Below are 23,241 nucleotides of genomic sequence, written 5' to 3'. Positions count from 1 at the left end.
TTGTACTTGATAGCTCAGCCGCACTCCACTCCACAGCGCGTTGATGCAACCGAAAACTCAAAGGCTGATGGATCACTCTCGACGTGAACATCCTTTGAGTTCTTCTCATCAATATACTCAACATAGATCACCCTATGGCAGAATATCTGAGTACCTGGTACTCTCCAAATGCTCATACGAAACAAGGTACATACTCGTAAGTCGACCTGACAAGAACCCCGCAATCACTTCACTCACTGTTCGTAGCAACTTTGCATTTCCAGCTGCTCAGTATGCATTCCAGGAGGGACTAAACCGATTTGGTTCGGTTCTTACCAAAGACTCTGAGAAAGTTGGGTTTTCGCAGGGGTTCTCCAGCATACAAGACATACAATTGTTGGCACAGGACTCATTCGCTAAATACTCGGATGAGAAGCGCTTCCCGAAAGCTAAGAAATGGCTTCAAAGGGTCACATCTAAGATACATCACTATGGAAACATTATGGATGTTTTAGTTCAACATCATCCTGAGTATGTTTCCCTTGCTTGGGGAGCTATGAAGATGGTACTAGTGGTAAGTCCCGGCAATGTCCAACACTCTACAAGTAATTGACGTATCAAAGTCTGCTCAGAATCACGAGGCGACGATATGTCTAATCTCAAAAGCCCTGTCCCAAATCGCAGACTCGTTACCCCGCGTCGAGCTTATCACTGTTCTCTATCCCACAGACCGTATACGGCAAGCAGTCAGCAATCTTTACGCCAATCTTGTAAGATTCTTCATTCGAGCTCACGAATGGTGCCAGGAAGGCACCTTTCGTCATCTTCTTCATAGCATCACTCGTCCTCCTGAACTCAGATACCAAGACCTTCTTGAAGATATCGCAGCCAACTCAAGAGAAATCGACCAGCTGGCTGCTGCAAGTGCCCGGGTGGAGATCCGCGACATTAGTCTCAAACTCAACTCCATTGTTGCGAAACTGGACAATTTTCAATCCTCCTCGTCAAGAGCCGTCATTCAGACGAATGAGAGTATAATCGCCAGGCTGGACTCATTCCAAGCTCTGCACTCGAGTGCACTACTGGACACAAATCAACGGCTGTCGGATCTTCAGTTTTCCCAGATCATGTCACATATTCAAGATGGAAAGCTTGGCGATCCGTTAGAAGCTTTCCGATATAATGTGTCGGTGCAGATACGCCACGACCGTGTGAGAGTATATGAGACCACGAATGAGTTCTGGCAGTCACCCAAGTTACATGCATGGTCTACCGCACCAGAGTCAAGAGTGGCCATCGTCAAAGGCGGTCTTCGTGCGCGCCACGCCTCGAGGAAGTTTTGTGTCAACATCATCCAGCAACTGCAATCCAAGCTCATACCCGTCGTATGGGCTTTGCGCGGACCACAAAATGACTCTCAAGATGGCAGAGCTTCAAGCACAGATTTGTTCAAACATCTCATCCTCCAAGCATTCAAGTTATCTCAGGACTATACAACTGAGATTGCGATGTCTCTTCAATGTGCACAATTCCATAGAGCCAATGTCGAGCAAGATTGGTTACAACTTCTCGCCTCGGCACTACTTCGGGCACGAACTCAGATCTACTTGGTCATTGATCTGGCCGTTATAGACCATAGCCTTCTACCAGCAGAAGGGTTCTCATGGTTCACAGCATTCCAAAGTTTGTTCTCAGAGATGGCCAAACGAGCACCCAGACTACAGGCGAAAGTGCTACTTATTGGAAATAGTATGAGTTTCGGGGCGTCGGAAGATAGTAGTATACCATCCAACGTTTTGATACCGGTCAAGGTGACACAAACACCTGTCCGCCGACGGAGAAAGATGGAGCCGCGTGTGGAAGCTTACCAACGGAAAGGGTACCCGAAGTTCTAAAATCACGGGCTGAAGTCTACTAGCGGAAGGCAGTGTGAACTTCGGAGTATCATCGTTCTCGCGATTCGGCTCTCCACATCCCGCCCCTCCATGCTGTCATCGGATGATGCGCTCTTGGATGAAGGCAAATATGTCACCAGTTACAAGCATGTTATTGGATCAGTTATTTCAGACACTTCCAAAGTGATCAGAAAGATAAATTCAACGTCTATGGTAGTAACGACTGGAAGAAAAGATAAAAATGTCCTGCATGGAAGAATGAATATATACAGTAAAGTGAATGAATAAATATAAAAAAAGAATAAAAAAGAACCATAAGCATAACAAAGTTGAAGTGAAATGACCGTTCCCTAGGCGAAGTTTCCCTCGAAAGATGCTTCTTGAAAGAGTGTGGTGTGACTATCAACCACTTCCCGCACGTGTCTACCAATTGTTCCCCCTCCTACATGAATCTACCATTCCTCCTTACACTTGCACTCCCAGCTCTTGTAATGAGTCTTCTTTCCCCCCTTAGCCATGAAGGCCTTCTCCTGACCTCCAAGAGTGACATAGCTCCCTCCACAGTTGGATTTAGTGTACACTCTGCAGTCAAAGCAGCCGATGACAGATTTGGTATCGTCAGAGTAAACATTGAAGTACTTGATGTTCCAGGGAAGGTTGTAACATTTTCCAGGGCTTCCAACGCCCGTGTAGGACTTTCCCTTGCCGAGATCGAGCTCAATCAAGGCAATGCCTCCTTCACTGCGGGTCTCAAGGACAGGCTCATCATCTGGGGTGGGGTTGGCATTAGTGAGGCCAGCGATGACAGCGAAGATAGGGAGGATGGAGGAGAAGTGCATTTTGATGAAGAAAGTGAAGGATTTTTGGATATTTTCTCTTGAGCTATTGGGACTGATTTGTTCAAGTGATTTTGATCTGATGTTTGTGGTGAGCATTCTTATTCCATCTCTCGGGGACTACTCCTATTTATACTGATTTCTTACCATTCCTCTCAATATGTACGCATTCTTCACAATTCGTATAACTGAAGCTAAGTTTCAGCTCGGAGGGCTGGGTATTGCCAACAACACATCCAAGTCATCAAAGTCCGTCCTGAATCGCCCTTCCTATTTCCGAAGGAGTGAGGAAACGTCCTCATAGCAACGGAGATCTTTTATTAGAATTATTCAGATTTCTAATGTTGGAAGCATTCAGGGGCTGTGCAAAAGCAGAGTCCTGAGTTCATTCAACGAAAAGTCATTGATGGCTCCCACAGTCCGTATCAAGACGCGAAGAACAGTCGACCTGGAGTAGATGGTGTTGACGGGGGGCTAGAATCGCCGTTTTTAGTACATTGCCCCTCCATATCTATGATGTTCTGATAAAAGAGGAGACCTTCATGTCAATCTCACTCAGCCTAGTCATCTCACTCACTGTGTGAGTTTGTAGCCCATAAGATAGCTCCAGCGACAATCTCCCCGCTAGAAGACGTGGGGCTCGTATTCCGTTGCTCTTGGGAGTTTTGCTAATGCAAAATGGTTCTAGGCCTGACAGATTTGATGCAACATGAGTTGTTTGCTAAGCAGTAGTTTGCAAACCACTACTAGAAACGCACAAAAATAGACATCTCTCCGATGAGCTGAGTGAAGAGGAATCTGGTTCATGCTGCACAATCCAATTATAGATGTGTTTCTCCATGATTCAATTAACCACAACAAAGACATGAGTCTTTGAGAGATAGACCGAGGGTCCTCCAGATGAGGATCAAGAGTGATGGGTTGTAATTGGAAAGAGCTGTGTGTGTGGTTCGGATGCTATATGCTTGTATATTTCTGTGAATCTTCCTCAAAACTATAAGGCGATTAAACCGTCATAGATGTAGGATAAGACAGAAACCCGCTTCTTTTTGAACTGCTATTAGCAGCCGAAGTAAGCGTTGCCAGGTCTAGCTTCCACGGCGCATCTCACGACATGAAGCGTCTGCGTCAAGAACGATTTCTTGACAGCTCCTTGCTTTCAAGATGAAAACGCTAAGAGAGTCGGCAAGTCAAGATTTGAGACTCAGCAAGCTAGCCTGAGTGTTGTAATATGGTGCCGTAAGTGTGACTGATAGATGCTGAATTGTCGACAACGCCAGTGTTTTTGTCCATGGTTTTGCCTCGTTTGCAAAATTGTTGTTCTGCTCCCGATGCGCCGGTCAGCCATAACTCGCTCATTTGGTTGGCCGTCATCTATTGTCCAATAATGCATTCCACCTTCAGAAGAAAACATCGCGTGGATTGAAAATCAGTCGTTCGGACTCGTTGGCATTTTGCTTTCGCCCTCCGGCAAGCTTCGCTGAAGACACGCCGTTATGGATCATGAATGGCCACGCCCATATTGCTTCATTAAAAGTAAGAAACAATTGAAGGAGAAACCAGTAAAGAAAATATCCTTGAGCACGAAAAGAAGTTGATCCACTCGGGGGAGCTTTCGTAAGCGTCCGCGGAGGGTTTCAGAATGGGACGGAGGAACTCAGCAGAGACTATACCTATTGTGGCCAAATGCCCAAGAGCGGCAAAGCCTTGTAAAATAACACTTAGCCTTCTCTGGTTAGGCGCAACCGCAAGCCCCGGGATGATGCCGACTGTAGGTGCCACTACCCTCCCGTCGGACCAACGAGCATTCCTCTGAACGTCCAAGCATGTTGAGATTGGTATACCCGCATCCGTAAACCTGATGCGTTCATAATAGTTCGATATTACATATAAGTTTACCAACCCATCACAATTTACCGATAGTATTATCTCCAGGTCCAGCTTTACCCATTTACTTCTTTACCATGTCGTCCACTACTGAGTTGTCAGCTACTAAGCACTTCAACAAAACTGCAGACAAGTATGAAGCCAACACTGGCGGAGCTACCCGTGAGCTTGCCCAACATGCCATCAACTTCATGTCGGACGTAAAGCCTCTGACGTCTGAGTCCAAGATCCTCGACAACGCATGCGGTACTGGCATCGTCACTGATATTATTCTTCAATCCGGGATCCAGCCTGAGATTCACGCTGTAGACATTGCAGAGAACATGGTCAGCATTGCTAGAGGTCGGTTCTCTTCTCAACCCAACGTCCACGCGGCTGTCATGGGCGGCGAGGAACTCTCTTTTCCTGATGACACCTTCACACACTCCATTACGAGCCTGGGCATTATGTACTTCGCCAACCCTGAAAAAGGCGCCCGAGAGATAGCGCGCACACTTCACCCTGATGGAGTGGCCGTTGTGACCGGTTGGACGATGATGGGGCATATTAAGATCATTCAGGAGGTCCAGGCCCAGATCCGACCGGACGATACACCGTTTAGGCCGCCTGTCTCCGATATCTGGCTTGACGCCGAGCACACCAAGGCCGTACTTTCAGGTGCCGGGCTCGACGTGCTTACCAGCACTACAGTCGATGTACATCTAGGCGGCAAGACGGCCGATGAAGTCGCTGATCTTCTAACCCACGGGTTCGGCGCGAAGGTGTTTGGGTCTTGGAGCGAGGAGGAGAAGGAGAAGGGCGCTGAGATGATGAAGAAGATTGTTCGGGAGAGGGCTGTTCCACTTACCAGACCCTCAAGCTCTGGAGTTGGTATCAAGGCGACAGGATCCATCTTTGTTGCACGTAAAGAATCTGGCCGCGGATCAGATTCATGAGTTTATTCTCTATCAGAACAGTCCTCTATACATGCGCTGTTATGCTCAGCACGATGTAAGAAAGCTCGAAAGAAACATTATCAACGAATCCTCGCTCACTGATAAATGTGCTCTTGGTCTAATACCGTTTTGATCAAATTCGAATAGATTTGACAGTCACTTCCGAACGATTTGAATAGGTTTATGGCCTTCATGTTCGAACCAAAAAAATTTGTCGATTCACTAGTCCATGTACATTGTGATGAGCTTCCCCTCTGGGCGCTTGGTTAGATAAAAATGATATGTCGTTGTTCAGTCTGACAGCCTTCCCCCACTAACTTGTCCTTCTTCAAATTCCTCTTGAGGGCTTCTCCGCAATATGGTTACTATGTAAGTAGTTGACTACGAATCACTCAGAGAGCCTGTCAAGTCTTGAATGTTCTTTCCAAACGCCTTCAACTTCTCCTCAGCATGCAGATACGCATCCCTCTTCTGCTTAACCTCTTCTTTCATATTATTGTACTTCTTCCAAATCCTTGCCAGGAGTAATTCGTCCGACCCTTCATCATCTTCAACCCTCAGTCTCTTGCTCATCCTAGTAGCCCTGACCGCTTGTTCTGTCTCTACTTCTGACAGTTGTGATGCCAGGGTTGATGATGATGCTAGCCTTGAGAATGTTTGATCATCCGGTTGGTGAAGAAATTCCTGATGATGCTTACAGGTATTGAGATGTCGCTTCAGATGGGAACCACGCTTGAAAGGCGACTTTCCAGTAGACTTTTTACAGCCAGGATTGGGGCATGGAAACAACTTTTCCGAGCTTGGTGGTTTTTGTTGGTGTACCTCTGTTTGATGTCGCGTCAAGGTAAATGACGTTGCAAACGTCTGTTTGCAACTCGGACACACAAAGCAAGTTTTTCGTTTTGTAACCCTGTCGTATCTGTTTAGTATATGTTTTGATACCAAGCGGGCGCTATTACTCACTTCTCGGAGCCGGTCTTTCGATGATCAGAGTCATTTCCATCGGCACCATCTGTACCACTGGCGCATGTTTTACCGGTACTGGGGGACGCTTCCAAAATTGAGGTCTGAATAGCTGCAGCTGACGATGTCCCTGTGGAATCTCGCGCTAGCAAACCCAAGCTTTCGGTGTCGTTACGAGACATCAAGTCCTGGAATAGAAAGTTGGGATCTTGCGGGGTGGATTGGGAAAAGGTTAAAGCATTGATTGGATCATTCACCATCTCAATATTTTCGAACATAAAGTCGCCCAGACTACCCTTGCTGTCGTATCCTGTGCCATCTGTATCATCAAGAATTGAGTCTGGGGGTCCATCTGTTACATGTTAGATAATCTTTTAAGCAGGATATAAGGACCTTACCTCCAATGTCGAAATCTGGTAAATCGCCATAGAAGTCATAAACGGCTGGCAGAGGTGAAAATAGTGAATTGGCCGCTTTGAGTTCTTCATGCCCAGGTTGACCAGTACCGATGATGAACATCCAACAGACACCCCAGAGTACCAACAGTGCTGGACTTATAGTCCATGGCATCGTTGTGCAAGTGTGCCTGATGTTATTGGGGAACTCAAATATGACCTCAACCAGACTTTGCTCTTCAGTTACCTCTTTCTTGCAGGTTAGGCTCTTGTACTTGTGCCTGAACCATAACATCAATTCCATCAATATGTCCTCAGTCTGGTCGATCGTGTCCAGGAGTTCGTTTTCCTCATGATTGAAGATTAATTCGTTCTTTCCAAGTATGTGTAGAAGCGAAGAAGACAACCTCATCATTTCCAACCACTGCTGTGCAGATTCCAGGTCCTGCTCGCGCCTCAGAAGAGGAAGCAAACAGTCGTTGAAACGATGTAGGTTTCGAGATCGTAGAGAATGATTGTACGCAATTTTTCTAAACTGTTGTAGTCGTGGGCTGAGAGATGGCGAGGCAATGGAAAGGTCAGGACCTTCGTCCAAGAGCGTCCGACTTATGGCCTCGAGGGTATCCCATTGCTCGGGACTGAGATCCGAGTTCTTTTCGTTGTTTCTGTAGCGACCCTGTTCGATTTCTGTGCATTTGGCTTGTACCGCTACTAGGCGGGAGTGAACATTCTTTACTTCAACAGCGAGAGAATGGGAATTGTCAATCTTTGGCGAAACCCGTTTCTCGCGCAGCTTCTCATACATCTCGCACACTGTTGGGCACCGAGGGCGTGTTGTATTATTTGTTTCTTCCTCAAACGTGACAGCATTAGTCGCACTTTCCTCATCAATGCTAAGTCCGGTCGTTCGGTCTAATCGTAGTCCTTTCTCGATTCCAGCAAGGCCACCCAACTTATAAAAGTCGGCAAGACTTTTGGGGTTGAACAATTTACCAAGTTGGCCAGGCGTGAATTTGAAGGGATTATTTTCAACCTCAAATTCCTCCATATCGACGGCTTCTGGCTTCAAAACCGGCTCATTATTGGTCATGGTCTTTTGACCATGACCCGAAGACGAAGCCATGTCTCGGTAGCCTGCTATCACCATTGAGGTATCGGAAACGAAGGATTTGGCCACGGACGTAACAAGATTTAAACTTGCAAGCTATCCGACCATGATTTAGGTAGATTAAAGTTAAAGTGAATTCAGTGGGAGTCTGAGGTGAGATTGAGGATGGGCAGCTTTGGGGTGCAGCGGGGTGAATTTTGGGGTGCGAGGTGGCATAATGTGCGAACCAGTTGCCTTGTGTGCGTACAAATCGGAGCCAATCAAGGCTGTCTACCCAATACAGCCTCATTTTATAATGTGGCTTGAAATTTGAAGCCGCACTAGAACAGAACAGTCGTTGAATTTTCGTGTTTTGTTTGAATAGTACTTGGGGTGATCAAGGGGGTGATAGATGGGGTGAAATGCTGATGGGCCGTAGAACACCACATCGAAATTGACGACTGGACACAAATAGCATATAAGAAGTCCTTCTAATAGCTTCAAGATGAAACGCTTTCTCAAGACACACTCGCACCACGCCAATAATCTTTCTCTCGGCCGATGCCATCATGGACAAATCATCAGAGAACAACACTTCTGCTCCAAGCAAAGAGTAAGTTAGAAATCACAGTTCGCTTAGTAGGACGCATCTGATAGATGTCAAAGAAAATTTCTTGCAGAACTCGCACAAAGAACAAGCACCGCTCCGATGCTTGCATTTTTCCTATACGACTGCAACAACTGGTCTGATCGTCTTGTTCAACTTCAAAATGGTGTATCGGAAGTTAAGCCAAGTGCGAAAGAACAGACAGAAAAAGATTCGAAGCTGTAGCCATGAATCTTTCACCACAACTAGCCAGTGTTATCAAGAAACGAAGACTTATACTGCGGACTCCGGACGGCTTGATAGATCTGACTTGGACCTTTGTGGGGGGCTAGAGTGCTATGTGGGCTGAATGGTTCTAATTACGGGTGGTAGAACTATGCCAAAGTAATATCGGTACCAGTAATAAACAGGACCAGCCATGCGCCAACAAGTCAATGAGGGGGCTTGTTATATGCTATCTAGGTTTGGGGAATATATGGGTTATATATGACATAAGATTGTGCTTTTGAGAAGTGGGATAAGTATGGCATTTTGCCACCCACATCAGTATCGCACTGATTATAGACTGGACCAGCATCAGGGAGTTGACAATGAGTAATGGTGGTGACTGAATAAACGCAATGTGTGCACTATGATAGACTTTTTTTGTAAACATTTGTTCACCTAAGTGTATCTTGGCTATCACTTTTACCAGCATCAAATTCAAGAGTGATTAACATAACAAGCCAGAGACAGGATAAAGTTGTGGATAGTAATGGAACAATTATTTCAGCTACAAATACAACAAACAATCAACCTAAACCCATACAGCATCAAATGCAGAACAATAACGCAATAGATCAAACGAGATCGACCCCTAACTAACATCTAGATACGTCATTCTAATTGCCCTCAAAATGAATATAGACGACATCTTGAATCCCATCGAGGATCCTGATCAGCCGGATAAGCCAGAGCAGCCAGGGCCGTCAAATCCAAAGGAACAGCCGGTTCAATGTTCCAGTTGTAAACGTCCAGCAGCCGAAGGTAGAAAGAAATACGAATCCTATTCGGCGCCCAGCCTCCGCAGCGCACGGGGGATCGCTGCCAATCTGAAACAGCAAGGGAAATGTGCAAGCTGTAAAGAGAAGTTGGATATGGTCGGAAACTTTTGTAAACGATGTAAAGACAGGAAAAACGTAGTTAAACGGGCATCTTCTCAGAAGAAGTGGGATGAGAAAAAGAAATAAATAGTTTGTCCTTAGCTGTTTACTATAGCTGACCATAGCAATTTGATGCGCTTTTTCTCTACACTTTTTGTGAGAGAACCGCTGATTTTGCAACCATAGCAGGCTTCCCATCTTTACCAAACCACATCGAGAGACTTAAAAATGCCTAGCCTAAGATCCAGTAGATTGAGTTGTCTCTCAACCGAAAATAGGCCTAGACTTACAGTAGAACTCTGCTACATCGTCAGCCAACACCTCAGGTCGTTCCCAAGCAATGAAATGACCACCCTTCTCATGTTGCCCCCAAAACTGAATATTACAAGTCTCTTCCATCCATTCACGAGGACTAATCCAAAGCTTGAGTGTATGTCAGACAAGCGCTTGTCAAAATCGGATATAATAGACTGACCTCTTTTGGAAACACAAATCCTCCCACTGGCTGTGAGATATACTTGCCCAACATGCTATCCGGATTGTTATTCAGAACAGCTTCGGCTTCTTTATAGATCTGCATAGCAGCAGTTGGACTGCCCTGGTAATGGATGAATGCCCAATGGATAAGCTCGTCTTTTGTCCAGGGGTAGTCATCTGTCCATGCTTTGAGTTTGCCGACGAACCATGCTATCATTCCGGCAGGGGAATCGTGCAAGGCGTAGCCAAGCGTCACTGGTTTTGTCTCTTGGATGCGTTGGTAGCCACGCTATCCAGCGTCAAACACCCCTCTCAGGCGGAAGGAAACAGACTCAGACTCATGTCGTTGCTCGCGAACCAGTTAGTCCTCTCAAGATTCTTCAGCTCTTACTCACTATAATTATTTTCCTAGTACCGAACAAACTTCTCAGAAGACTTTGTCTTGTTAGGAGATAAAGCCAAAAAAAAATGTTGATATGAATGGCTTGCACTGCATCAGGGTGAGTGCCATGTATCTCACAATCGTTGAGCCCCAATCACCTACCTTGCTTTTGTCAGCTTGATTCCAACCAAACTTGCAGTGCAGATATTGTACCTAGCAAATATATTTCTCGTACCCAAGTATCTTCATCAGCTTTGCAAATCAAGCGGCATGCTGCTCAACTCCAAAACCAGAATTTTTGAAGTACTGGCTGAAGCCAAAACCTGGAAGCGATGGTGTAACCACATGAAAGGCTTGCTAGTCTTTAGCTGGTTCAGTCAACAATGGGAGGATCTTTGTAGCTTCCAGAAAGGACCCAGGCCTAGGTTTTGTCAGTCAGGTTTGATAAGATGATGTATCAGGTAACGAACCAGCCATGGAGAAAAAGGAGTGTGATTGCATCCTCTCTCGAAGCGCGATGATGAATGAAATGGATATCCAATGACTCAAAACCATCAACCTGGATCGGTATTTTGAAATGACTGAAAGTATTCAGGAATTTCTCGTACTTTCTCCGGTTGTACTCATCGCGCCAGTACTCTACCAGCTCTTTGAAAGAGGAATGTCCGATCTCTAGGTCGTTCCATTCCACATCGGCCATTCCATTATCCAGCCGAGTGTATTTGAGCTTGATTTTGACTTCTTCCAGTAAGCTATCCGGAACATGAATCTGTTAATGTTAGCCCTGTCAGACTTGTGTATCTCAGGGCGGTAATGACCTCCAATGAGGTGATGTCGGCCATGGTCAGATGTCTGACCAAACTGTGTACAGACGAATGATGTCGAAGAAGAAACTGTCTTATTGTGAAAACAGACCCTCAAAGTTATTCTACCCATTTGTCCCATTTCTATGACGCAAGTTGGTCAATTGGCCATGCTTGACCCCTCATCTACCTTGTCATGACCCTAACATTGAACTATTCCAACAAATTTTGAGCTTATTGCCGGTATTATTTACCTTATATCTCCGTCTCAATTGCCTCGACCCGAGTGCATGAAGCTCATCACTCGTGAGCAAAAAGGAAGTTTACTTACAGTTGTTAATAAGATTAGAAATCAAGCTTACAGGGATCGGACTTGTGGGATGTAAAATGCTTAATTCCGAAATCTTCATAAATCTTATCGGAAATTCCAGCCACCACTGTACGTCATTGGTATGCATAAAGGTCTTGGCAAGTACATAGGAGATACATGTAAAACAGCAGTAGAACAAGAAGAAGATATCAGAAAACTAAACAATTAAACAGCAGCTCAAATCAAAGTATCAATTATACTCCAAAATGGCTACACGACAGAAATTCGAAGGTTGGGTCGCTGAAAAGTCCACAAAAGAGCAGGACTTGATATGGAAGGAATACGAGATGAAGCCTTTTGAAGAAGCGGATATTGAGATTCGTATCACTCATTGTGGTGTTTGCGGAACTGACGACCACACCTCCAAGAACGGATGGGTAAGTCTTCCTACCATCATTTATAACCCAAATACTGACAGCTTAGGGAACTACTTCATATCCCATCGTTGTTGGACATGAGATTGTCGGTGTAGCAACCCGTGTCGGTTCCAAAGCCGAAGGTAACATCAAAGAAGGCGACATAGTCGGTGTAGGCGCTCAAAGTGATGCCTGTTTCCAACGCGACGGCCCATGCGAAGAGTGCGCCAATGGCCTTTACAATTACTGTCCCAAGAATACCGCTACGTACGGCGGCGTCCACAGGTGTGGAACTGCATCGACAGGTGGTTACGCACGATATCATCGCTGTCCATCCAGATTCGTCGTCAAGATCCCTCAGGGTTTAGCTCCTCAACATACAGCTCCGATGCTATGTGCTGGAGCGACTATGTATGCACCCTTGAAGTACTTCGGAGCAACAGGCCGGAAGGTTGCTATTATTGGCATCGGTGGATTGGGGCATTTTGGAATCATGTTTGCCAAAGCTCTGGATGCTGCCGAAGTTGTGGCGATATCAAGAAGTTCCGATAAGAAGGGTGATACTTTGGCTCTTAGGGCCGATGAGCACATTGCTACGAGCGAAGAAGGCTGGGCTGAGAAAAATAAGAGGAGGTTTGACCTTATCATCAGCACAGCCGATGGAATTAACGTGAGTCTTACCATCTCAGCCACTACGTTATTATTTATTAATACATATCAGATGCCATGGAACGAATACTTGGGTCTTCTCAGAGTAGATGGCACAATGGTTCAAGTTGGCGCACCCGAGAAACCAATTCCGATAAACATCTTCTCGCTACTACCAATCCGTGGCAGATTTACTTCTACACAAACTGCGAGTCCCTATGAGATGCGGGATATGCTTCAATTGGCAGCTGATAAGAATCTTAAGCCATGGGTTGAGGAACGTCCAATGAGAGAGGCTAATGAGGCATTGAAGGATCTTCAAGCAGGAAAGCCCAGGTTTCGATATGTTCTTGTTAACGAGGACTGAAATTTAGGTATCAGCAAGCTAAGAAGTAACGAATATGTGTGGTGATATCTTATATAAATGGCCAAACTGGATATACGAACCACCCTTGATTAATATCCATATCACGCAAGATAGCATACACTAATGCCATTACCCATCATGTAGTCCATATATTCTTCGTCTGACTCAGCACCTCCGTACATCCAGTAGTCATCCGAGTCCATGCTCATGTCCTCCTCCATGGCGAGTTGAAGAGTGCGCCCCAGAAGCGCATCAAAGACGTCATGGAGAGGACCGTTGCGGACCCTCAGACCGCAGACACCGCTCTCTTCGTGTCTAAAAAGGTCGCTGAGCTCTGTATACTTGCCTCTACCTGTTCCCTTGCACCTGGGATGCTTGTAGAGATTACCTATCCGCCTTGCGGTCTAAAAGATAGCTATCTTCTGTCGACATTTTTTTGTTGAATAGGGAGGATATGTCCTCATAACTCCATGCGGTTTCGCAATCGCCTTGTTCAACGTGTCTCCCCACTTCAGAGCCCTTGTTGAATTTTTCATGGCAGCCTCGACCTCTACCAGAACATCATAGGTATCCTATTTCCCCGCGCTTGGGTCACAGAGTTTCCTCACAGTCGTAGTCGTCTGTGAGATAAAGGTCATCATATCCCTCAAACGAATTGTACTCGAGTGCATACGGTTCATTTTCATGATTCCTACTATTGTACTTTTTTACCTTGGCCTCGTTTCCATAGATTCTGCGGCAGACGACGCAGGAGAAGGGAGGAATCAGTTTATCGGGCTGTGAGGGGCCATGTATAGCACTATTGTGATAGTCGAGTCAATCTTGGCCCAAGAAAGTCTTGTCGCAGGCGTCGCAACGACGGCGGGTGGGAGCGGCATCTTCAAGAGAACTATTAGATTCACCATCGTCATGAGAACCATCGCATCCTTCATGAGCATTGGAATCAACAGGCACACCGTCGCCAGAGTCATCGCCACCATCGTCGGAGTCATCGCTACCTGTATTTGCTCCGGGAACAGTTCTTCAGACGCCGTGATTTTCTCTTTCATGCTGCTCTAGAGAGCTCTGGGAGCCAAAGGGCTTTTTGTTGCAAGGAGTGCACTTATTTCTCAGGATAATATCATGCTTATCACGAGCATGTTGTTCGAGTCTTTGCTGGGTTTCGAAGGTCTTGTCACAGGGAGCACAACGAAAGTTACCGGTGCGAGCATCCTTAGACTTTTTGGATCGATCATTAGCTGAGGAATCAGGGATGGGAGTGTTTGTTCGTTCAAGTTGTTGCTTTTGCGCTGCCCGAATCTCACGTAGTCTTTGAGCTTCATCATAGGCATCCTCAAACTTTTGTACTTCTTCGTGCTCATCATGCTCATCATACTCATTTGAGTAACGGTATATCATGTTCCAGGGTACACAAACGTGGTAATGTTCAGCCTTGAGATGATCGTCCAATACGGGCAGGCTGTTGAAGATCTCGTCACAGCAGTCACATCAAGGTCCACGCTTCACTGGTGTTTCGCCATGCACAACCTCATCATGGATGTCGAGTGCACGCTCTTTAAGGAAGAACACCTCGCAGGGTTCGCAAACAAAAAATGCCATAGAGGTATCTGTGAAGCCTTCTCTCGGATCATGAAACATCTGGTGTCTAGTACATGCTCGAATTTAAGTGGGGTGTCAAAGGTCTGGTCGCAACTCATACAAGAAAATCCGGCCTTGTCTGGTGATTAGGTATTGATGCTCCGATGAGACATGATGTAAGAAAAGGCGTCCTTGCTGGGAGCTGCAGGCATGAGTTGTGCGTCGAGTTTGGATAGCGCTGGTAGCTTGTGTTGCGTTTTGGCGAGATGATTAGCGAGTCCATCGTGGTTGTTGAATCTTCTGTTACAGGCGACACAAGTGGAGGCAGCCCAGGCGCGAGGTAAACAGAAGATTCTACGTCCCCAATGTGTATCCTCGTTGTGGTGGTTGACTGCACATTGGCTACAAAACATCAGGTTACAGGCGCTGCAATACCAGGCGCCCTCTTCGGAGAGACTACACCCGACTGGTGGAGCTGTATGTCCCTGTTCGACATGATTGTCGAGTTCCTTTTGGGCGTTCAACGTCTTGTTGCAGGTGGTGCAAGTAAAGGTGGCTCTGGTACGACGAATATTGTAGCGCACACATCCATAGTGGAAATCCCAGTTGTGATCTTCAATTTGGTCGTGGTTTATGAAGGACTTGTCGCAGACGCTACAGTACCAGATGGGATCACCGGAGGGATGCTGAAACTTTTTGTGGCTGCTAACTGCCTCTTTGCTCTGAAAGATCTTGTTACAGATGGTACAAGGAAATGCGGTTGATCCAACATATCTCTTTATTCCGCTCCCGTGCCTACGCTTGATGTGCTTCTCAACTTCGTGTTTGTTTTGAAACTTCCTGTCGCAGATAATGCAAAACAATTTGGCCAAAGCAAGATGTATAAGATTGAATAGAAAGTCAGGGTTCTGCATGGCAAGAGCTTCAATGTAGAGTGCTGTTTCATTTCCCCGGTTGTGGGGATGCATGTCTTTGCATGTATCTGATCCGAGAGTTTCGTCGAGGGCCTTTAAACATTCATAACAATAGTCAAAGCCTCGGGTAAGATGATTGTGCTAGGCTGGTGGTTTCTCTTGTTCCGGAGTGCCGTGCTCTTTATGCCAATGCTTCAAGGTTACCAAGACCTTGTCTATAGGCTTGGAACAGTCATCGCAATAACGACGGTTCTTGAGCATGGCAAATGACCCATGTTGTTGGTTGACGTTATCTGGCTGTTCTGGCGTGACCGGGTTTGGAGTCAAAGGCTCGAAGTCCATTGCTCCACAAGAAATGCATTTACGCAAACTGTGTCTAAAGATGAGTGGGTGCGGCATTGTGTTTAGGAGACGGTGAAAAGGGGAAATTGGGGCTAGGATGTTTATTGTTTGATTAGGTAGTGTAAAAATGAAAAGTTTCTTGTTGCTTAGGTTTCAGCCATGAGGCCCGTCCCTCGTCGATGGCTGAAGCGATAATAATACATCTAGGAATAGATGAAAGTTACTGGATGGCTAGGAAAGTTTAACGATGGCAGAAAAAAAAAGTTCCAAAATGGAAATAAAACCATGACATATGATGCATACGATTGACTGGCGTGTCTTGTCTTACTGACAACCCAGGTATGTCTCGCTCAGCAGTTGATACCAACCTCACAATGTCCAATCCTGATTTAAATCTATAAACACCTATACTATATTCCCAAAAATACGCCTGGCTGAATACAAGAAGAATCCAAAACTCATTATATACTAAACAAAAATCCCAATAAAAATTCCTTCAGTAGTCAAAAAGTTGAAACGCGTCCTGGTTGTACTCAATATGAACAAAGATCCGATAAAAATCCCACACAGCAGCATCGCAAGTCTCACTTTCTGCATGCTGAAGCAATGCACTAAGTCGATTAAAATGAGAACCGCAGTTTTCGCATCGAAAGTCGTCTTCGTGGTGATGTCCGGCTGGTCCGTACTCTTCATACCAATCTGCCACGACGTTCTTGATAACGCGGAGGTTGGCGCCTGATTCGCAAGTGCCATGCTCTAGATGAAGCATCATGGCTGAATTAGAAATAAACATTCTTGGACATGCCAGACATTTCATTTTTTTCTCCAAGTGGACTTTTTCGTGCTACGGAGTGGTTGTCAGATATTTGTGAGACAGAATAAATGCAAGGGGTATAGTATGAACTTACGTTGATGAGGTTGGATGGTGAATCAAAGAATCTTTGACATGTGGGACATCGATTGTGGACTTCTACATCATGCTGAATTAAATCCTCTTCGTCGTAGAATAATTCGTTGCACTCCAGACAAGCATTGTGAGATTCTTCAAGATGCTGATTTAAATCGTGTGCAGTCTCGTAGTCGGGCTGATGATCGCAGTGGGTACAGACATGATGCTTGTACGAATTGGCGACGTGCTGTTCAAGAGCAGCGACATGATTAAAATGCCTGTCGCATCGCCAGCAATACGTGTCGTGATGCTTGGCGAGGATGTGCTGGTCCAGAGATGTCTCACAGCGGAAATACCGCTTGCATGGCGGACAATAGCTAGAATTTGAACTGTAGCTTGATGCTGTATCTCCAGGGCTGGTGCTGTAATCTGATCTCGGGCCTGAACTGCCAGAAGAGGTTGAATAGTAACCTCTGGAATGATGACGCATTGTTTTGGCGGGTTACAGTGCGTATGTACGCGCCCGCTGCTGGTGGTGGTGCGGCCTGGGGCTTAATTGGTGAGACAATGCGCCCCCCTTAAGAAGGCCAGTGTATTGAATGCTCCCGCGGTAAGGGCGGAGTATCGCAGTGCAGTCAATTGATGTTGAGGGCGACGACGAAGGGATCATGAATTCATTCAATGGGCAAAACCTTTCGATACGGAAGTTTATTTAATTTATCACCGTTGTTAGGGGAGAACAGGACTAGACTCTTCTGATTGGTCACCTGTAGCCCACTTTAGGGGTCACGCTCAAATTAATGTCAATAGAGCCAAAAGAGAAAAAGTCGCTTCTTTTCTCTTTGTTCTTCGGTTACAGTGCCTTGGCAAACTCACCACCGACAAGGCAAACAATACTCAAGAAGGTGAATATAAACTTGTTTCATGCAACTTTAATGGGTTATTATGCACGTAATTAAACAAAACTCAATTCATGGCCAATGACCCACGAGTAAGCATCGTACCACAACAAACCAAAAACTCACAAACTGTAGGGTAGTATTTACACCTAATGTCCACCATCTACAGTGGAATCTCACCTGAACATCTACCCTTGACAAGACTGGCATCCTTACCAGTCAATCCATCAAAATATTCCAACAATCTCTCAACAGGAACCATCTCCATGACCCCCAAATCTGGATGCGATGATTTCAATGTCTTGCCACTGAACAAAATCCTCACAAAATACTCGCCGCCCTTCTTGTAAAGCTCAAACACAACCTCACTTCCCATACCAGGCCAAACCATGACATCAATCTGAAGAATACTCAAAAGACGACTGACCGAACCATCGTGGGCAAAATTGTGGAGATACAGAATGTCTTGCTTGCCAGCCATGACTTGTCTAAAATGGCTGGCCAGCTCGGCGACCCATACACCCCACGATGTGGCTGACGCAGCCAACGAAGCAGGCGCATCGCGGTAGATCTGGGAGTATTCCCATTGACCCAATCTGTAGACCGTGTTGGCAAGCTTTTGATCAACGCATGTAGTAGAATTCTTCCCATCGACAAGCTTGCAAGGGAACGGCTTGGCGTGACATTGTCTCGCAGACAAATTATCGTAGTAATGATCAAAGCTCTCATGAAAGCCCTCGTCATCAGCTGGCACACCCGAGATGTCATCCAGAGTCTTGTACAGATCTCTCGTCTTGTCGAGATGCTTCTTCCACTCTGCGTTGGAGGACGACTTAATAGCGCTGCTGAGCTTGCTTCCAACGCTACACTTGTACTGCGGCTCAAGACTATCCACGCCCGCTTGTTGGATACGTAACGGGACTGAATCGGTGGCCTGATACATACCGTTGATAAACATGCCTGCGACTTGGCTCGTGATTTGGTTGTTGGTGACTCTGAAGTTGACCTTGCTTCGCCAGTCCTCATCACGGCCGGGAATAAAGTTGAGAAGGTCGTGATACACCTCATAGAGATCTTTTCCATGAACCCATGAATCATCGAGACCTTCAGCTGTGATTTGGGGAAACTGACACGATCCGATCCATCCGGACGGGATGAAGGGGTTGATGTCGGAAATGAAGCCTTTCCAGTAGCCTTGAGCGTTGGATTTGGGTTCATCGGTGAATTGTCTACCGAAGTAGTACAGACCCTGATTATCGCAGTTCCATTGGTATGGTTCTACTGGAAACGCGTTGCTTGCATATGGAGTGCGCTTGTGGTGCCTTTGAATCTGGTCTTGGGTAAGTCATACGATCCCACGAATGAATGATTTGAAGAAAACTTACCACTTCAACATATTGAAGCTCATACTCCTTGGAAGGCTTCTCATACTCTCTCTTCCTAGCATGAGGCATGTTACACCAATTATACGTGCCATACTTCTCATCAGGTGTAACCGACGAGTCAAAGATAAACCCATAAGTCCCCTCCCCATTAATCGCACCATTTAGAGAATTGACCTTATTCTCACTAGGAGGATACCATTTTAATTTAGGATCAGACCCTATGACAGCTGGTGTTGATGAGAGAAGGGCTAAAAAGGAACCCTGACGCAACGAGCCCATGTCTGCGTATTGTGTGAGGCAGAAGAATGTCCCGAAAAGAAAGACTGCTACTAAAGCGAGCAGCCTCGCTCTACAGCGGAACCAGGAGAGCGACATTTTATACGAGCGTTGATGGGAGGGAGAAATAGTGAATGACTAGGATTGAGGTCTGAAGTTGGAAAGTCTTGGAAATTACGCGGTTTAATTGGAGCACGTGGAGACGTGACTGGTTGAGACATCTTTGGAGTTTGGGCCCTTGGACCCGAACGCATCTTGGCTTACTACATTTGCATATTAACAGAGAAACGTGCTTTTAGAACCGGGATTTCTTGGGTAAGCTTCTGATCAATGATAATTATCTGTTGAAAGCCGCATTACACGTGAAGTTTTCCGAGACAGAGTTCGATGATGAGCTTTCAATGCTGACTCGCTTATTGTGAACCATTGAATAAAATATTTAATTTCTCTTACAATATCCCAACAGTTAAGCTACTTGCACTGTCTTGTAAGTAATCACCTTGAAGTCCAGAACTTATCGTTTCTGGCAGCTCTCTATCACTTTCTTCAAAACAGATAGAGTTCATTATGCTCAACGTTCATTGCCGTAAAAAAGCCTCCTTACTCGTTCAGGAGTAGTGCCCCGGCTATTCTTGCCATGCAAGAACTCTGAAGGCGACATGTTTATTATGTACTCCCACGTGCTCTGCGACATTCTGTAGTGTCTGGACGCAAGAGAAAGTAGTGTTTCTCCGTCATCGTCGACCTCGCTGAATTGATATGACAGATGCGTTTCCTCCACAATGGTTTGAACCCTCTGTGAGCCTGCCAGAATAGCAATGGTTAGGGTTGTTTGACCACGCTTGTTTTTGTGCTCTTTGTGTACACCGGCATGATTTTAAAAAAGCCATGAATATGTCTTCATCCTCTTCTGGATAGTATCGGCCTTCCATAGACGCAGCTATGAGAAGAGCTGTGTCGCCTGACGGATTCTGTGCATTGATATCCAGCTCGGAACTTGATAAAAACATCTTTGATGACCTCAACGTCACTCTCTTCATACCTAATGGACATTGTAGAAACGCCATAAGAGGCGTGTTGCCATCGTTGTCGCAAATGCTTATATCGATATCAGGATGGCTAAGGATCAGATCTATCATGTCCTCATTTCTCATGACAGCAGCGTTGTGAAGAGCTGTGTGGCCGTGTATTCCTCTTGCATTGACAGATATATTCTGAGAAAAGAGTAGCCGGACGGATTCGATGGACTTGACTTTAGCAGCGAGGTTCAATGGTCTGTCACCACATGAGTACACGGGATTGGCGTCGGAATAAGGTATCAGAATCAGAGCAGCCTCCTCACTTTGAGCTTTGAGTGCCGCCTCCAAAGTCGAAACACCCTCAACACCTGTTGTAGGATCGAACTCGATGTCTGACCATTTTATCAGCTCTTCGAGAACTTCGGTTGCTCCAGCCAAGGCAGCAATGCATGCGACGTTTCCGCCCTTTTCATCCCTATAGCTCCTTTGTGCATGATCGAGCAGGAGCCTTACACATTTTGTGTGGCCATAATAAGCGGCAGCTAGTAGTGGAGTCCAGAGTACGAACGCGTAGGCCGCGCCTTTCCATCATCGATACTCCATACATTTGCAATCCGGGGCAACCGTCGGTTGCTCCAAAAGAAGAGACACAATGTCCTCGTGTCCCATCTCTGCCGCGGTATAAATAGGTGCCAATTTTGAGCAGACAGATGAGTAAACTAGGCTCGGGTCCGCCCCATGACGAAGGAAGAGCCTAACCATCGCATCATCGCCATCACCAGCATGAGCAGAAAACAGCCGGGTTTTTTTTTAGTATATCTGCTTTGTGGCTGGTGATTTAGGTCTTAGTCGTGAACAGTGAGAAGCAACTCTACTAAGGCATGACGTCTTTCTTGAAAAGCCTTTTCAAGCGCTGTAGGTAGGCCCCCTGCTATGTCTCTGGCAAGCAGATCGACCGCCAACGTCGCTACGGAATGCAGGTCAGAGACCACTTTACTAGGAACAACATCAACATCTGTCATTTTGATAATCCCGTCATCTCTTTCGGCGCGGCGAGAATGGTAGGCCCAATTTATGTCGGCATATCTCCAAAAGGGCGGCCATGACGCTTCGACCCTCTTGTCGAAGCCTGCTATTGAGGTGGATAAACCGATGAATTTGAGGCAAAGTCTTGCCATTGTTTTGCTAGCTCCTGGAAACAATTGGGTCTGGTGGCGCTCAAAGTATTCCTTTGCTGATTTATGTACGAGTCTGACTATGTTACTCTCCTTGTCGATGATGATTAGACCGGCGCACACACCCACGATGTCCTCGATATCTGGGACGTTCTCGTCGTCGATATTTTCACTGTCGGGTTCAACAGATAATGCATATGATAGATCCTCTGTGCGTAGAGGCTCCCGGGCGAATGTTATTATAAGCAAAGCTTGCTTGGCAAGTTCTTCAGATTCCGAACCCAGCCCAGCAATTCTTGTCATAGCATCTTGGTACGCGCTGTCGTAGGCATCCGACCCAACGGACAACTTGGCAAGCGAGGATCGTAGGGCCTTTGGAGACTTTTTGTTTTTCAAAGATCGCAAATGGAGTTCTGCGAGAAGGAACCTGGGTCAAGGTTAGTCAGAAAACCGGTTACCTGAGCTTATCTCTAGAGAGATATCGTTTGTAGGGGTGTGATAGATCAGATCTGGGAGTAAGAATAAGCTACTTACATTCCGGAACTAGCTTCGGTGATCTTTTCGATGATCACGATCTGAAATGTTGGATCTCTGGCAACAAACCGGGGCAACTGGAAGATTGAATTGTTCAAAAACTGGCGAATGTCTTTGTCGCTTCCTCGAATCTCTAGAACAGCTGCTCCATTGTTGGTAAACTGGTTTTGTATCTCGGGAATGTGACGAGACGTCACAAACAGGTTGATCTGACAGATTTTCTGTAGCTTGATGATCTCCGCAATGAAAGGCCGACTCACTTCTGTTGGGACTTCATCCAAAGCGTCCATTAGCAAGGTAACTTTCTGAAAGGAATTGTATAGCGTCTCTAGATGCTTAATTGTCTCATCTCTCAACAGGGTTTGCTTTGCGCTTCGTTTCCGATGTCATTTAGAAAGGATAGCCTCGGGAATATTTGCAGCTTGCTGTAGAGAATTGCGAAATAAGCTGGATATCAGACCCTGGACGTCCTGGTCGGGCGCTTGATATGTACAGTACGTGAACGTGTTCAGCACATGAGGGTTATCCTGTGCCTGTTCCTGCAACGTTTCAAGCACAATGACCGTGGCAAAGGTTTTGCCAGTACCAGGGTCACCTGGACAAAACAAAACCTGGCCTCTCTGCTTTTCCCAATTCTGGTACTCAGCTGAATCGAAAAGCCACCTTCTCGAGTTGGCTTGGAGTCTGCTGACCAGATGGTTTTGCTGGGGGATGTAGTCGATAGAGCTTAACCAATCCAGCATGGCTTGCTCTTCATCATTGTCATTTCGATGAACGAGCTTTGCCACGTTTTGGCTTGTTGCTTGATCAGTGAAGGCGTTTAAAAGTGCAACCTTGGATGTAATTTGCATCCGTAGATCGCTAACCTCATCTGGTTCCCACCTCAGTCTTTTCCACAATCTCTGTGCTGTCTTGCTTTTGCTTGTATCCGATATGCCGCTCCACTTGTTCATCATGCTTTCCAGTTTGTGGAGTACAGTCTGGCAGGTAGCTAGGATCTCGTTAAAGTTGGCAGCATGCTCTTCCGACATGTGGTCCAGATTGGCGTAGGCATCTTGAATGACGATAGAGAGCGACCGAACGTCTTGAGTGATGCTTTTA

General features: G+C 46.0%; 13 protein-coding genes across 13 annotated transcripts; 3 read left to right on the top strand and 10 right to left on the bottom strand.

The window, feature by feature from the left end:
• The first annotated feature begins 66 nt into the window (after window positions 1–66).
• On the top strand, window positions 67–2,100 carry EDB82DRAFT_115917 (uncharacterized protein). The gene is made up of 3 exons (XM_065606988.1): window positions 67–196; window positions 247–553; window positions 603–2,100. Exons 1-3 carry the CDS (start codon window positions 135–137, stop codon window positions 1,872–1,874), a joined length of 1,641 nt encoding a protein of 546 aa, XP_065466015.1. The 5' UTR covers window positions 67–134; the 3' UTR covers window positions 1,875–2,100.
• On the bottom strand, window positions 2,098–3,108 carry EDB82DRAFT_115924 (uncharacterized protein). The gene is made up of 2 exons (XM_025731787.2): window positions 2,858–3,108; window positions 2,098–2,789 (listed from the first exon to the last, which is right to left on the bottom strand). The coding sequence occupies exon 2, from the start codon at window positions 2,711–2,713 to the stop codon at window positions 2,327–2,329; it is 387 nt and encodes a 128-aa protein (XP_025587565.1). The 5' UTR covers window positions 2,714–2,789; window positions 2,858–3,108; the 3' UTR covers window positions 2,098–2,326.
• A 1,420-nt stretch (window positions 3,109–4,528) lies between these two features.
• EDB82DRAFT_493475 (S-adenosyl-L-methionine-dependent methyltransferase) lies at window positions 4,529–5,710 on the top strand. Its single transcript, XM_025731798.2, has one exon. The coding sequence runs from the start codon at window positions 4,675–4,677 to the stop codon at window positions 5,530–5,532; it is 858 nt and encodes a 285-aa protein (XP_025587566.2). The 5' UTR covers window positions 4,529–4,674; the 3' UTR covers window positions 5,533–5,710.
• Window positions 5,711–8,328, bottom strand: EDB82DRAFT_493473 (uncharacterized protein). The gene is made up of 3 exons (XM_025731809.2): window positions 6,894–8,328; window positions 6,496–6,847; window positions 5,711–6,442 (listed from the first exon to the last, which is right to left on the bottom strand). Exons 1-3 carry the CDS (start codon window positions 8,035–8,037, stop codon window positions 5,914–5,916), a joined length of 2,025 nt encoding a protein of 674 aa, XP_025587567.2. The 5' UTR covers window positions 8,038–8,328; the 3' UTR covers window positions 5,711–5,913.
• Window positions 8,329–9,687: 1,359 nt separating this feature from the next.
• Window positions 9,688–10,628, bottom strand: EDB82DRAFT_115847 (Alpha/Beta hydrolase protein). The gene is made up of 2 exons (XM_065606987.1): window positions 10,202–10,628; window positions 9,688–10,149 (listed from the first exon to the last, which is right to left on the bottom strand). The coding sequence occupies exons 1-2, from the start codon at window positions 10,418–10,420 to the stop codon at window positions 9,991–9,993; spliced, it is 378 nt and encodes a 125-aa protein (XP_065466014.1). The 5' UTR covers window positions 10,421–10,628; the 3' UTR covers window positions 9,688–9,990.
• Window positions 10,629–10,686: 58 nt separating this feature from the next.
• EDB82DRAFT_115876 (juvenile hormone epoxide hydrolase) lies at window positions 10,687–11,552 on the bottom strand. The gene is made up of 4 exons (XM_025731843.2): window positions 11,404–11,552; window positions 11,056–11,354; window positions 10,799–11,006; window positions 10,687–10,743 (listed from the first exon to the last, which is right to left on the bottom strand). Exons 1-3 carry the CDS (start codon window positions 11,425–11,427, stop codon window positions 10,943–10,945), a joined length of 387 nt encoding a protein of 128 aa, XP_025587570.1. The 5' UTR covers window positions 11,428–11,552; the 3' UTR covers window positions 10,687–10,743; window positions 10,799–10,942.
• Window positions 11,553–11,895: 343 nt separating this feature from the next.
• EDB82DRAFT_115840 (chaperonin 10-like protein) lies at window positions 11,896–13,280 on the top strand. Its single transcript, XM_025731854.2, has 3 exons — window positions 11,896–12,135; window positions 12,182–12,784; window positions 12,836–13,280. The coding sequence occupies exons 1-3, from the start codon at window positions 11,965–11,967 to the stop codon at window positions 13,127–13,129; spliced, it is 1,068 nt and encodes a 355-aa protein (XP_025587571.2). The 5' UTR covers window positions 11,896–11,964; the 3' UTR covers window positions 13,130–13,280.
• An 862-nt stretch (window positions 13,281–14,142) lies between these two features.
• EDB82DRAFT_573144 (uncharacterized protein) lies at window positions 14,143–15,763 on the bottom strand. Its single transcript, XM_065609930.1, has 3 exons — window positions 15,294–15,763; window positions 14,829–15,109; window positions 14,143–14,560 (listed from the first exon to the last, which is right to left on the bottom strand). The coding sequence occupies exons 1-3, from the start codon at window positions 15,673–15,675 to the stop codon at window positions 14,153–14,155; spliced, it is 1,071 nt and encodes a 356-aa protein (XP_065466013.1). The 5' UTR covers window positions 15,676–15,763; the 3' UTR covers window positions 14,143–14,152.
• A 557-nt stretch (window positions 15,764–16,320) lies between these two features.
• Window positions 16,321–17,526, bottom strand: EDB82DRAFT_493460 (uncharacterized protein). The gene is made up of 2 exons (XM_025731909.2): window positions 16,872–17,526; window positions 16,321–16,807 (listed from the first exon to the last, which is right to left on the bottom strand). Exons 1-2 carry the CDS (start codon window positions 17,340–17,342, stop codon window positions 16,460–16,462), a joined length of 819 nt encoding a protein of 272 aa, XP_025587576.1. The 5' UTR covers window positions 17,343–17,526; the 3' UTR covers window positions 16,321–16,459.
• A 263-nt stretch (window positions 17,527–17,789) lies between these two features.
• Window positions 17,790–19,644, bottom strand: EDB82DRAFT_115827 (histidine phosphatase superfamily). Its single transcript, XM_025731920.2, has 2 exons — window positions 19,137–19,644; window positions 17,790–19,081 (listed from the first exon to the last, which is right to left on the bottom strand). Exons 1-2 carry the CDS (start codon window positions 19,509–19,511, stop codon window positions 17,915–17,917), a joined length of 1,542 nt encoding a protein of 513 aa, XP_025587577.1. The 5' UTR covers window positions 19,512–19,644; the 3' UTR covers window positions 17,790–17,914.
• A 502-nt stretch (window positions 19,645–20,146) lies between these two features.
• Window positions 20,147–20,961, bottom strand: EDB82DRAFT_552844 (ankyrin repeat-containing domain protein; the record flags this gene model as incomplete). The annotated part of the gene is made up of 2 exons (XM_065609596.1): window positions 20,147–20,906; window positions 20,945–20,961. The coding sequence occupies 2 exons, from the start codon at window positions 20,959–20,961 to the stop codon at window positions 20,147–20,149; spliced, it is 777 nt and encodes a 258-aa protein (XP_065466012.1).
• A 315-nt stretch (window positions 20,962–21,276) lies between these two features.
• Window positions 21,277–22,571, bottom strand: EDB82DRAFT_552842 (uncharacterized protein; the record flags this gene model as incomplete). Its single annotated transcript, XM_025731943.2, has 2 exons — window positions 22,141–22,571; window positions 21,277–22,033 (listed from the first exon to the last, which is right to left on the bottom strand). The coding sequence occupies exons 1-2, from the start codon at window positions 22,428–22,430 to the stop codon at window positions 21,277–21,279; spliced, it is 1,047 nt and encodes a 348-aa protein (XP_025587579.1). The 5' UTR covers window positions 22,431–22,571.
• Window positions 22,422–23,171, bottom strand: EDB82DRAFT_552840 (uncharacterized protein; the record flags this gene model as incomplete). Its single annotated transcript, XM_025731954.2, has 1 exon — window positions 22,422–23,171. The coding sequence occupies one exon, from the start codon at window positions 23,169–23,171 to the stop codon at window positions 22,527–22,529; it is 645 nt and encodes a 214-aa protein (XP_025587580.1). The 3' UTR covers window positions 22,422–22,526.
• Window positions 23,172–23,241: the final 70 nt, after the last annotated feature.

Source organism: Fusarium venenatum, assembly GCF_020744135.1.
Source record: "Fusarium venenatum strain MPI-CAGE-CH-0201 chromosome Unknown EDB82scaffold_1, whole genome shotgun sequence".
Lineage (NCBI taxonomy): Eukaryota > Fungi > Ascomycota > Sordariomycetes > Hypocreales > Nectriaceae > Fusarium > Fusarium venenatum.
This window is presented reverse-complemented; position numbering and strand designations above follow the sequence as displayed.

Coding starts and splice junctions, on each gene's coding strand:
- EDB82DRAFT_115917 (XM_065606988.1), top strand. CDS start 135: ATGGCAGAATATCTGAGTACCTGGTACTCTCCAAATGCTCATACGAAA. Junction 197..246: donor ACGAAACAAGGTACATACTC/GTAAGTCGACCT, acceptor CACTGTTCGTAG/CAACTTTGCATTTCCAGCTG. Junction 554..602: donor CTATGAAGATGGTACTAGTG/GTAAGTCCCGGC, acceptor GACGTATCAAAG/TCTGCTCAGAATCACGAGGC.
- EDB82DRAFT_115924 (XM_025731787.2), bottom strand. CDS start 2,713: ATGCACTTCTCCTCCATCCTCCCTATCTTCGCTGTCATCGCTGGCCTC.
- EDB82DRAFT_493475 (XM_025731798.2), top strand. CDS start 4,675: ATGTCGTCCACTACTGAGTTGTCAGCTACTAAGCACTTCAACAAAACT.
- EDB82DRAFT_493473 (XM_025731809.2), bottom strand. CDS start 8,037: ATGGTGATAGCAGGCTACCGAGACATGGCTTCGTCTTCGGGTCATGGT. Junction 6,848..6,893: donor ACCAGATTTCGACATTGGAG/GTAAGGTCCTTA, acceptor AACATGTAACAG/ATGGACCCCCAGACTCAATT. Junction 6,443..6,495: donor CGAAAGACCGGCTCCGAGAA/GTGAGTAATAGC, acceptor CAGATACGACAG/GGTTACAAAACGAAAAACTT.
- EDB82DRAFT_115847 (XM_065606987.1), bottom strand. CDS start 10,420: ATGATAGCATGGTTCGTCGGCAAACTCAAAGCATGGACAGATGACTAC. Junction 10,150..10,201: donor GATTTGTGTTTCCAAAAGAG/GTCAGTCTATTA, acceptor CATACACTCAAG/CTTTGGATTAGTCCTCGTGA.
- EDB82DRAFT_115876 (XM_025731843.2), bottom strand. CDS start 11,427: ATGGCCGACATCACCTCATTGGAG. Junction 11,355..11,403: donor CCGACATCACCTCATTGGAG/GTCATTACCGCC, acceptor TAACATTAACAG/ATTCATGTTCCGGATAGCTT. Junction 11,007..11,055: donor CTCCTTTTTCTCCATGGCTG/GTTCGTTACCTG, acceptor GACAAAACCTAG/GCCTGGGTCCTTTCTGGAAG.
- EDB82DRAFT_115840 (XM_025731854.2), top strand. CDS start 11,965: ATGGCTACACGACAGAAATTCGAAGGTTGGGTCGCTGAAAAGTCCACA. Junction 12,136..12,181: donor ACACCTCCAAGAACGGATGG/GTAAGTCTTCCT, acceptor CTGACAGCTTAG/GGAACTACTTCATATCCCAT. Junction 12,785..12,835: donor GCACAGCCGATGGAATTAAC/GTGAGTCTTACC, acceptor AATACATATCAG/ATGCCATGGAACGAATACTT.
- EDB82DRAFT_573144 (XM_065609930.1), bottom strand. CDS start 15,675: ATGCATCCCCACAACCGGGGAAATGAAACAGCACTCTACATTGAAGCT. Junction 15,110..15,293: donor CTGGGATTTCCACTATGGAT/GTGTGCGCTACA, acceptor GATGTTTTGTAG/CCAATGTGCAGTCAACCACC. Junction 14,561..14,828: donor AGACAAGGCCGGATTTTCTT/GTATGAGTTGCG, acceptor GATCATCTCAAG/GCTGAACATTACCACGTTTG.
- EDB82DRAFT_493460 (XM_025731909.2), bottom strand. CDS start 17,342: ATGCGTCATCATTCCAGAGGTTACTATTCAACCTCTTCTGGCAGTTCA. Junction 16,808..16,871: donor CACCATCCAACCTCATCAAC/GTAAGTTCATAC, acceptor ACCACTCCGTAG/CACGAAAAAGTCCACTTGGA.
- EDB82DRAFT_115827 (XM_025731920.2), bottom strand. CDS start 19,511: ATGTCGCTCTCCTGGTTCCGCTGTAGAGCGAGGCTGCTCGCTTTAGTA. Junction 19,082..19,136: donor AGCTTCAATATGTTGAAGTG/GTAAGTTTTCTT, acceptor ACCCAAGACCAG/ATTCAAAGGCACCACAAGCG.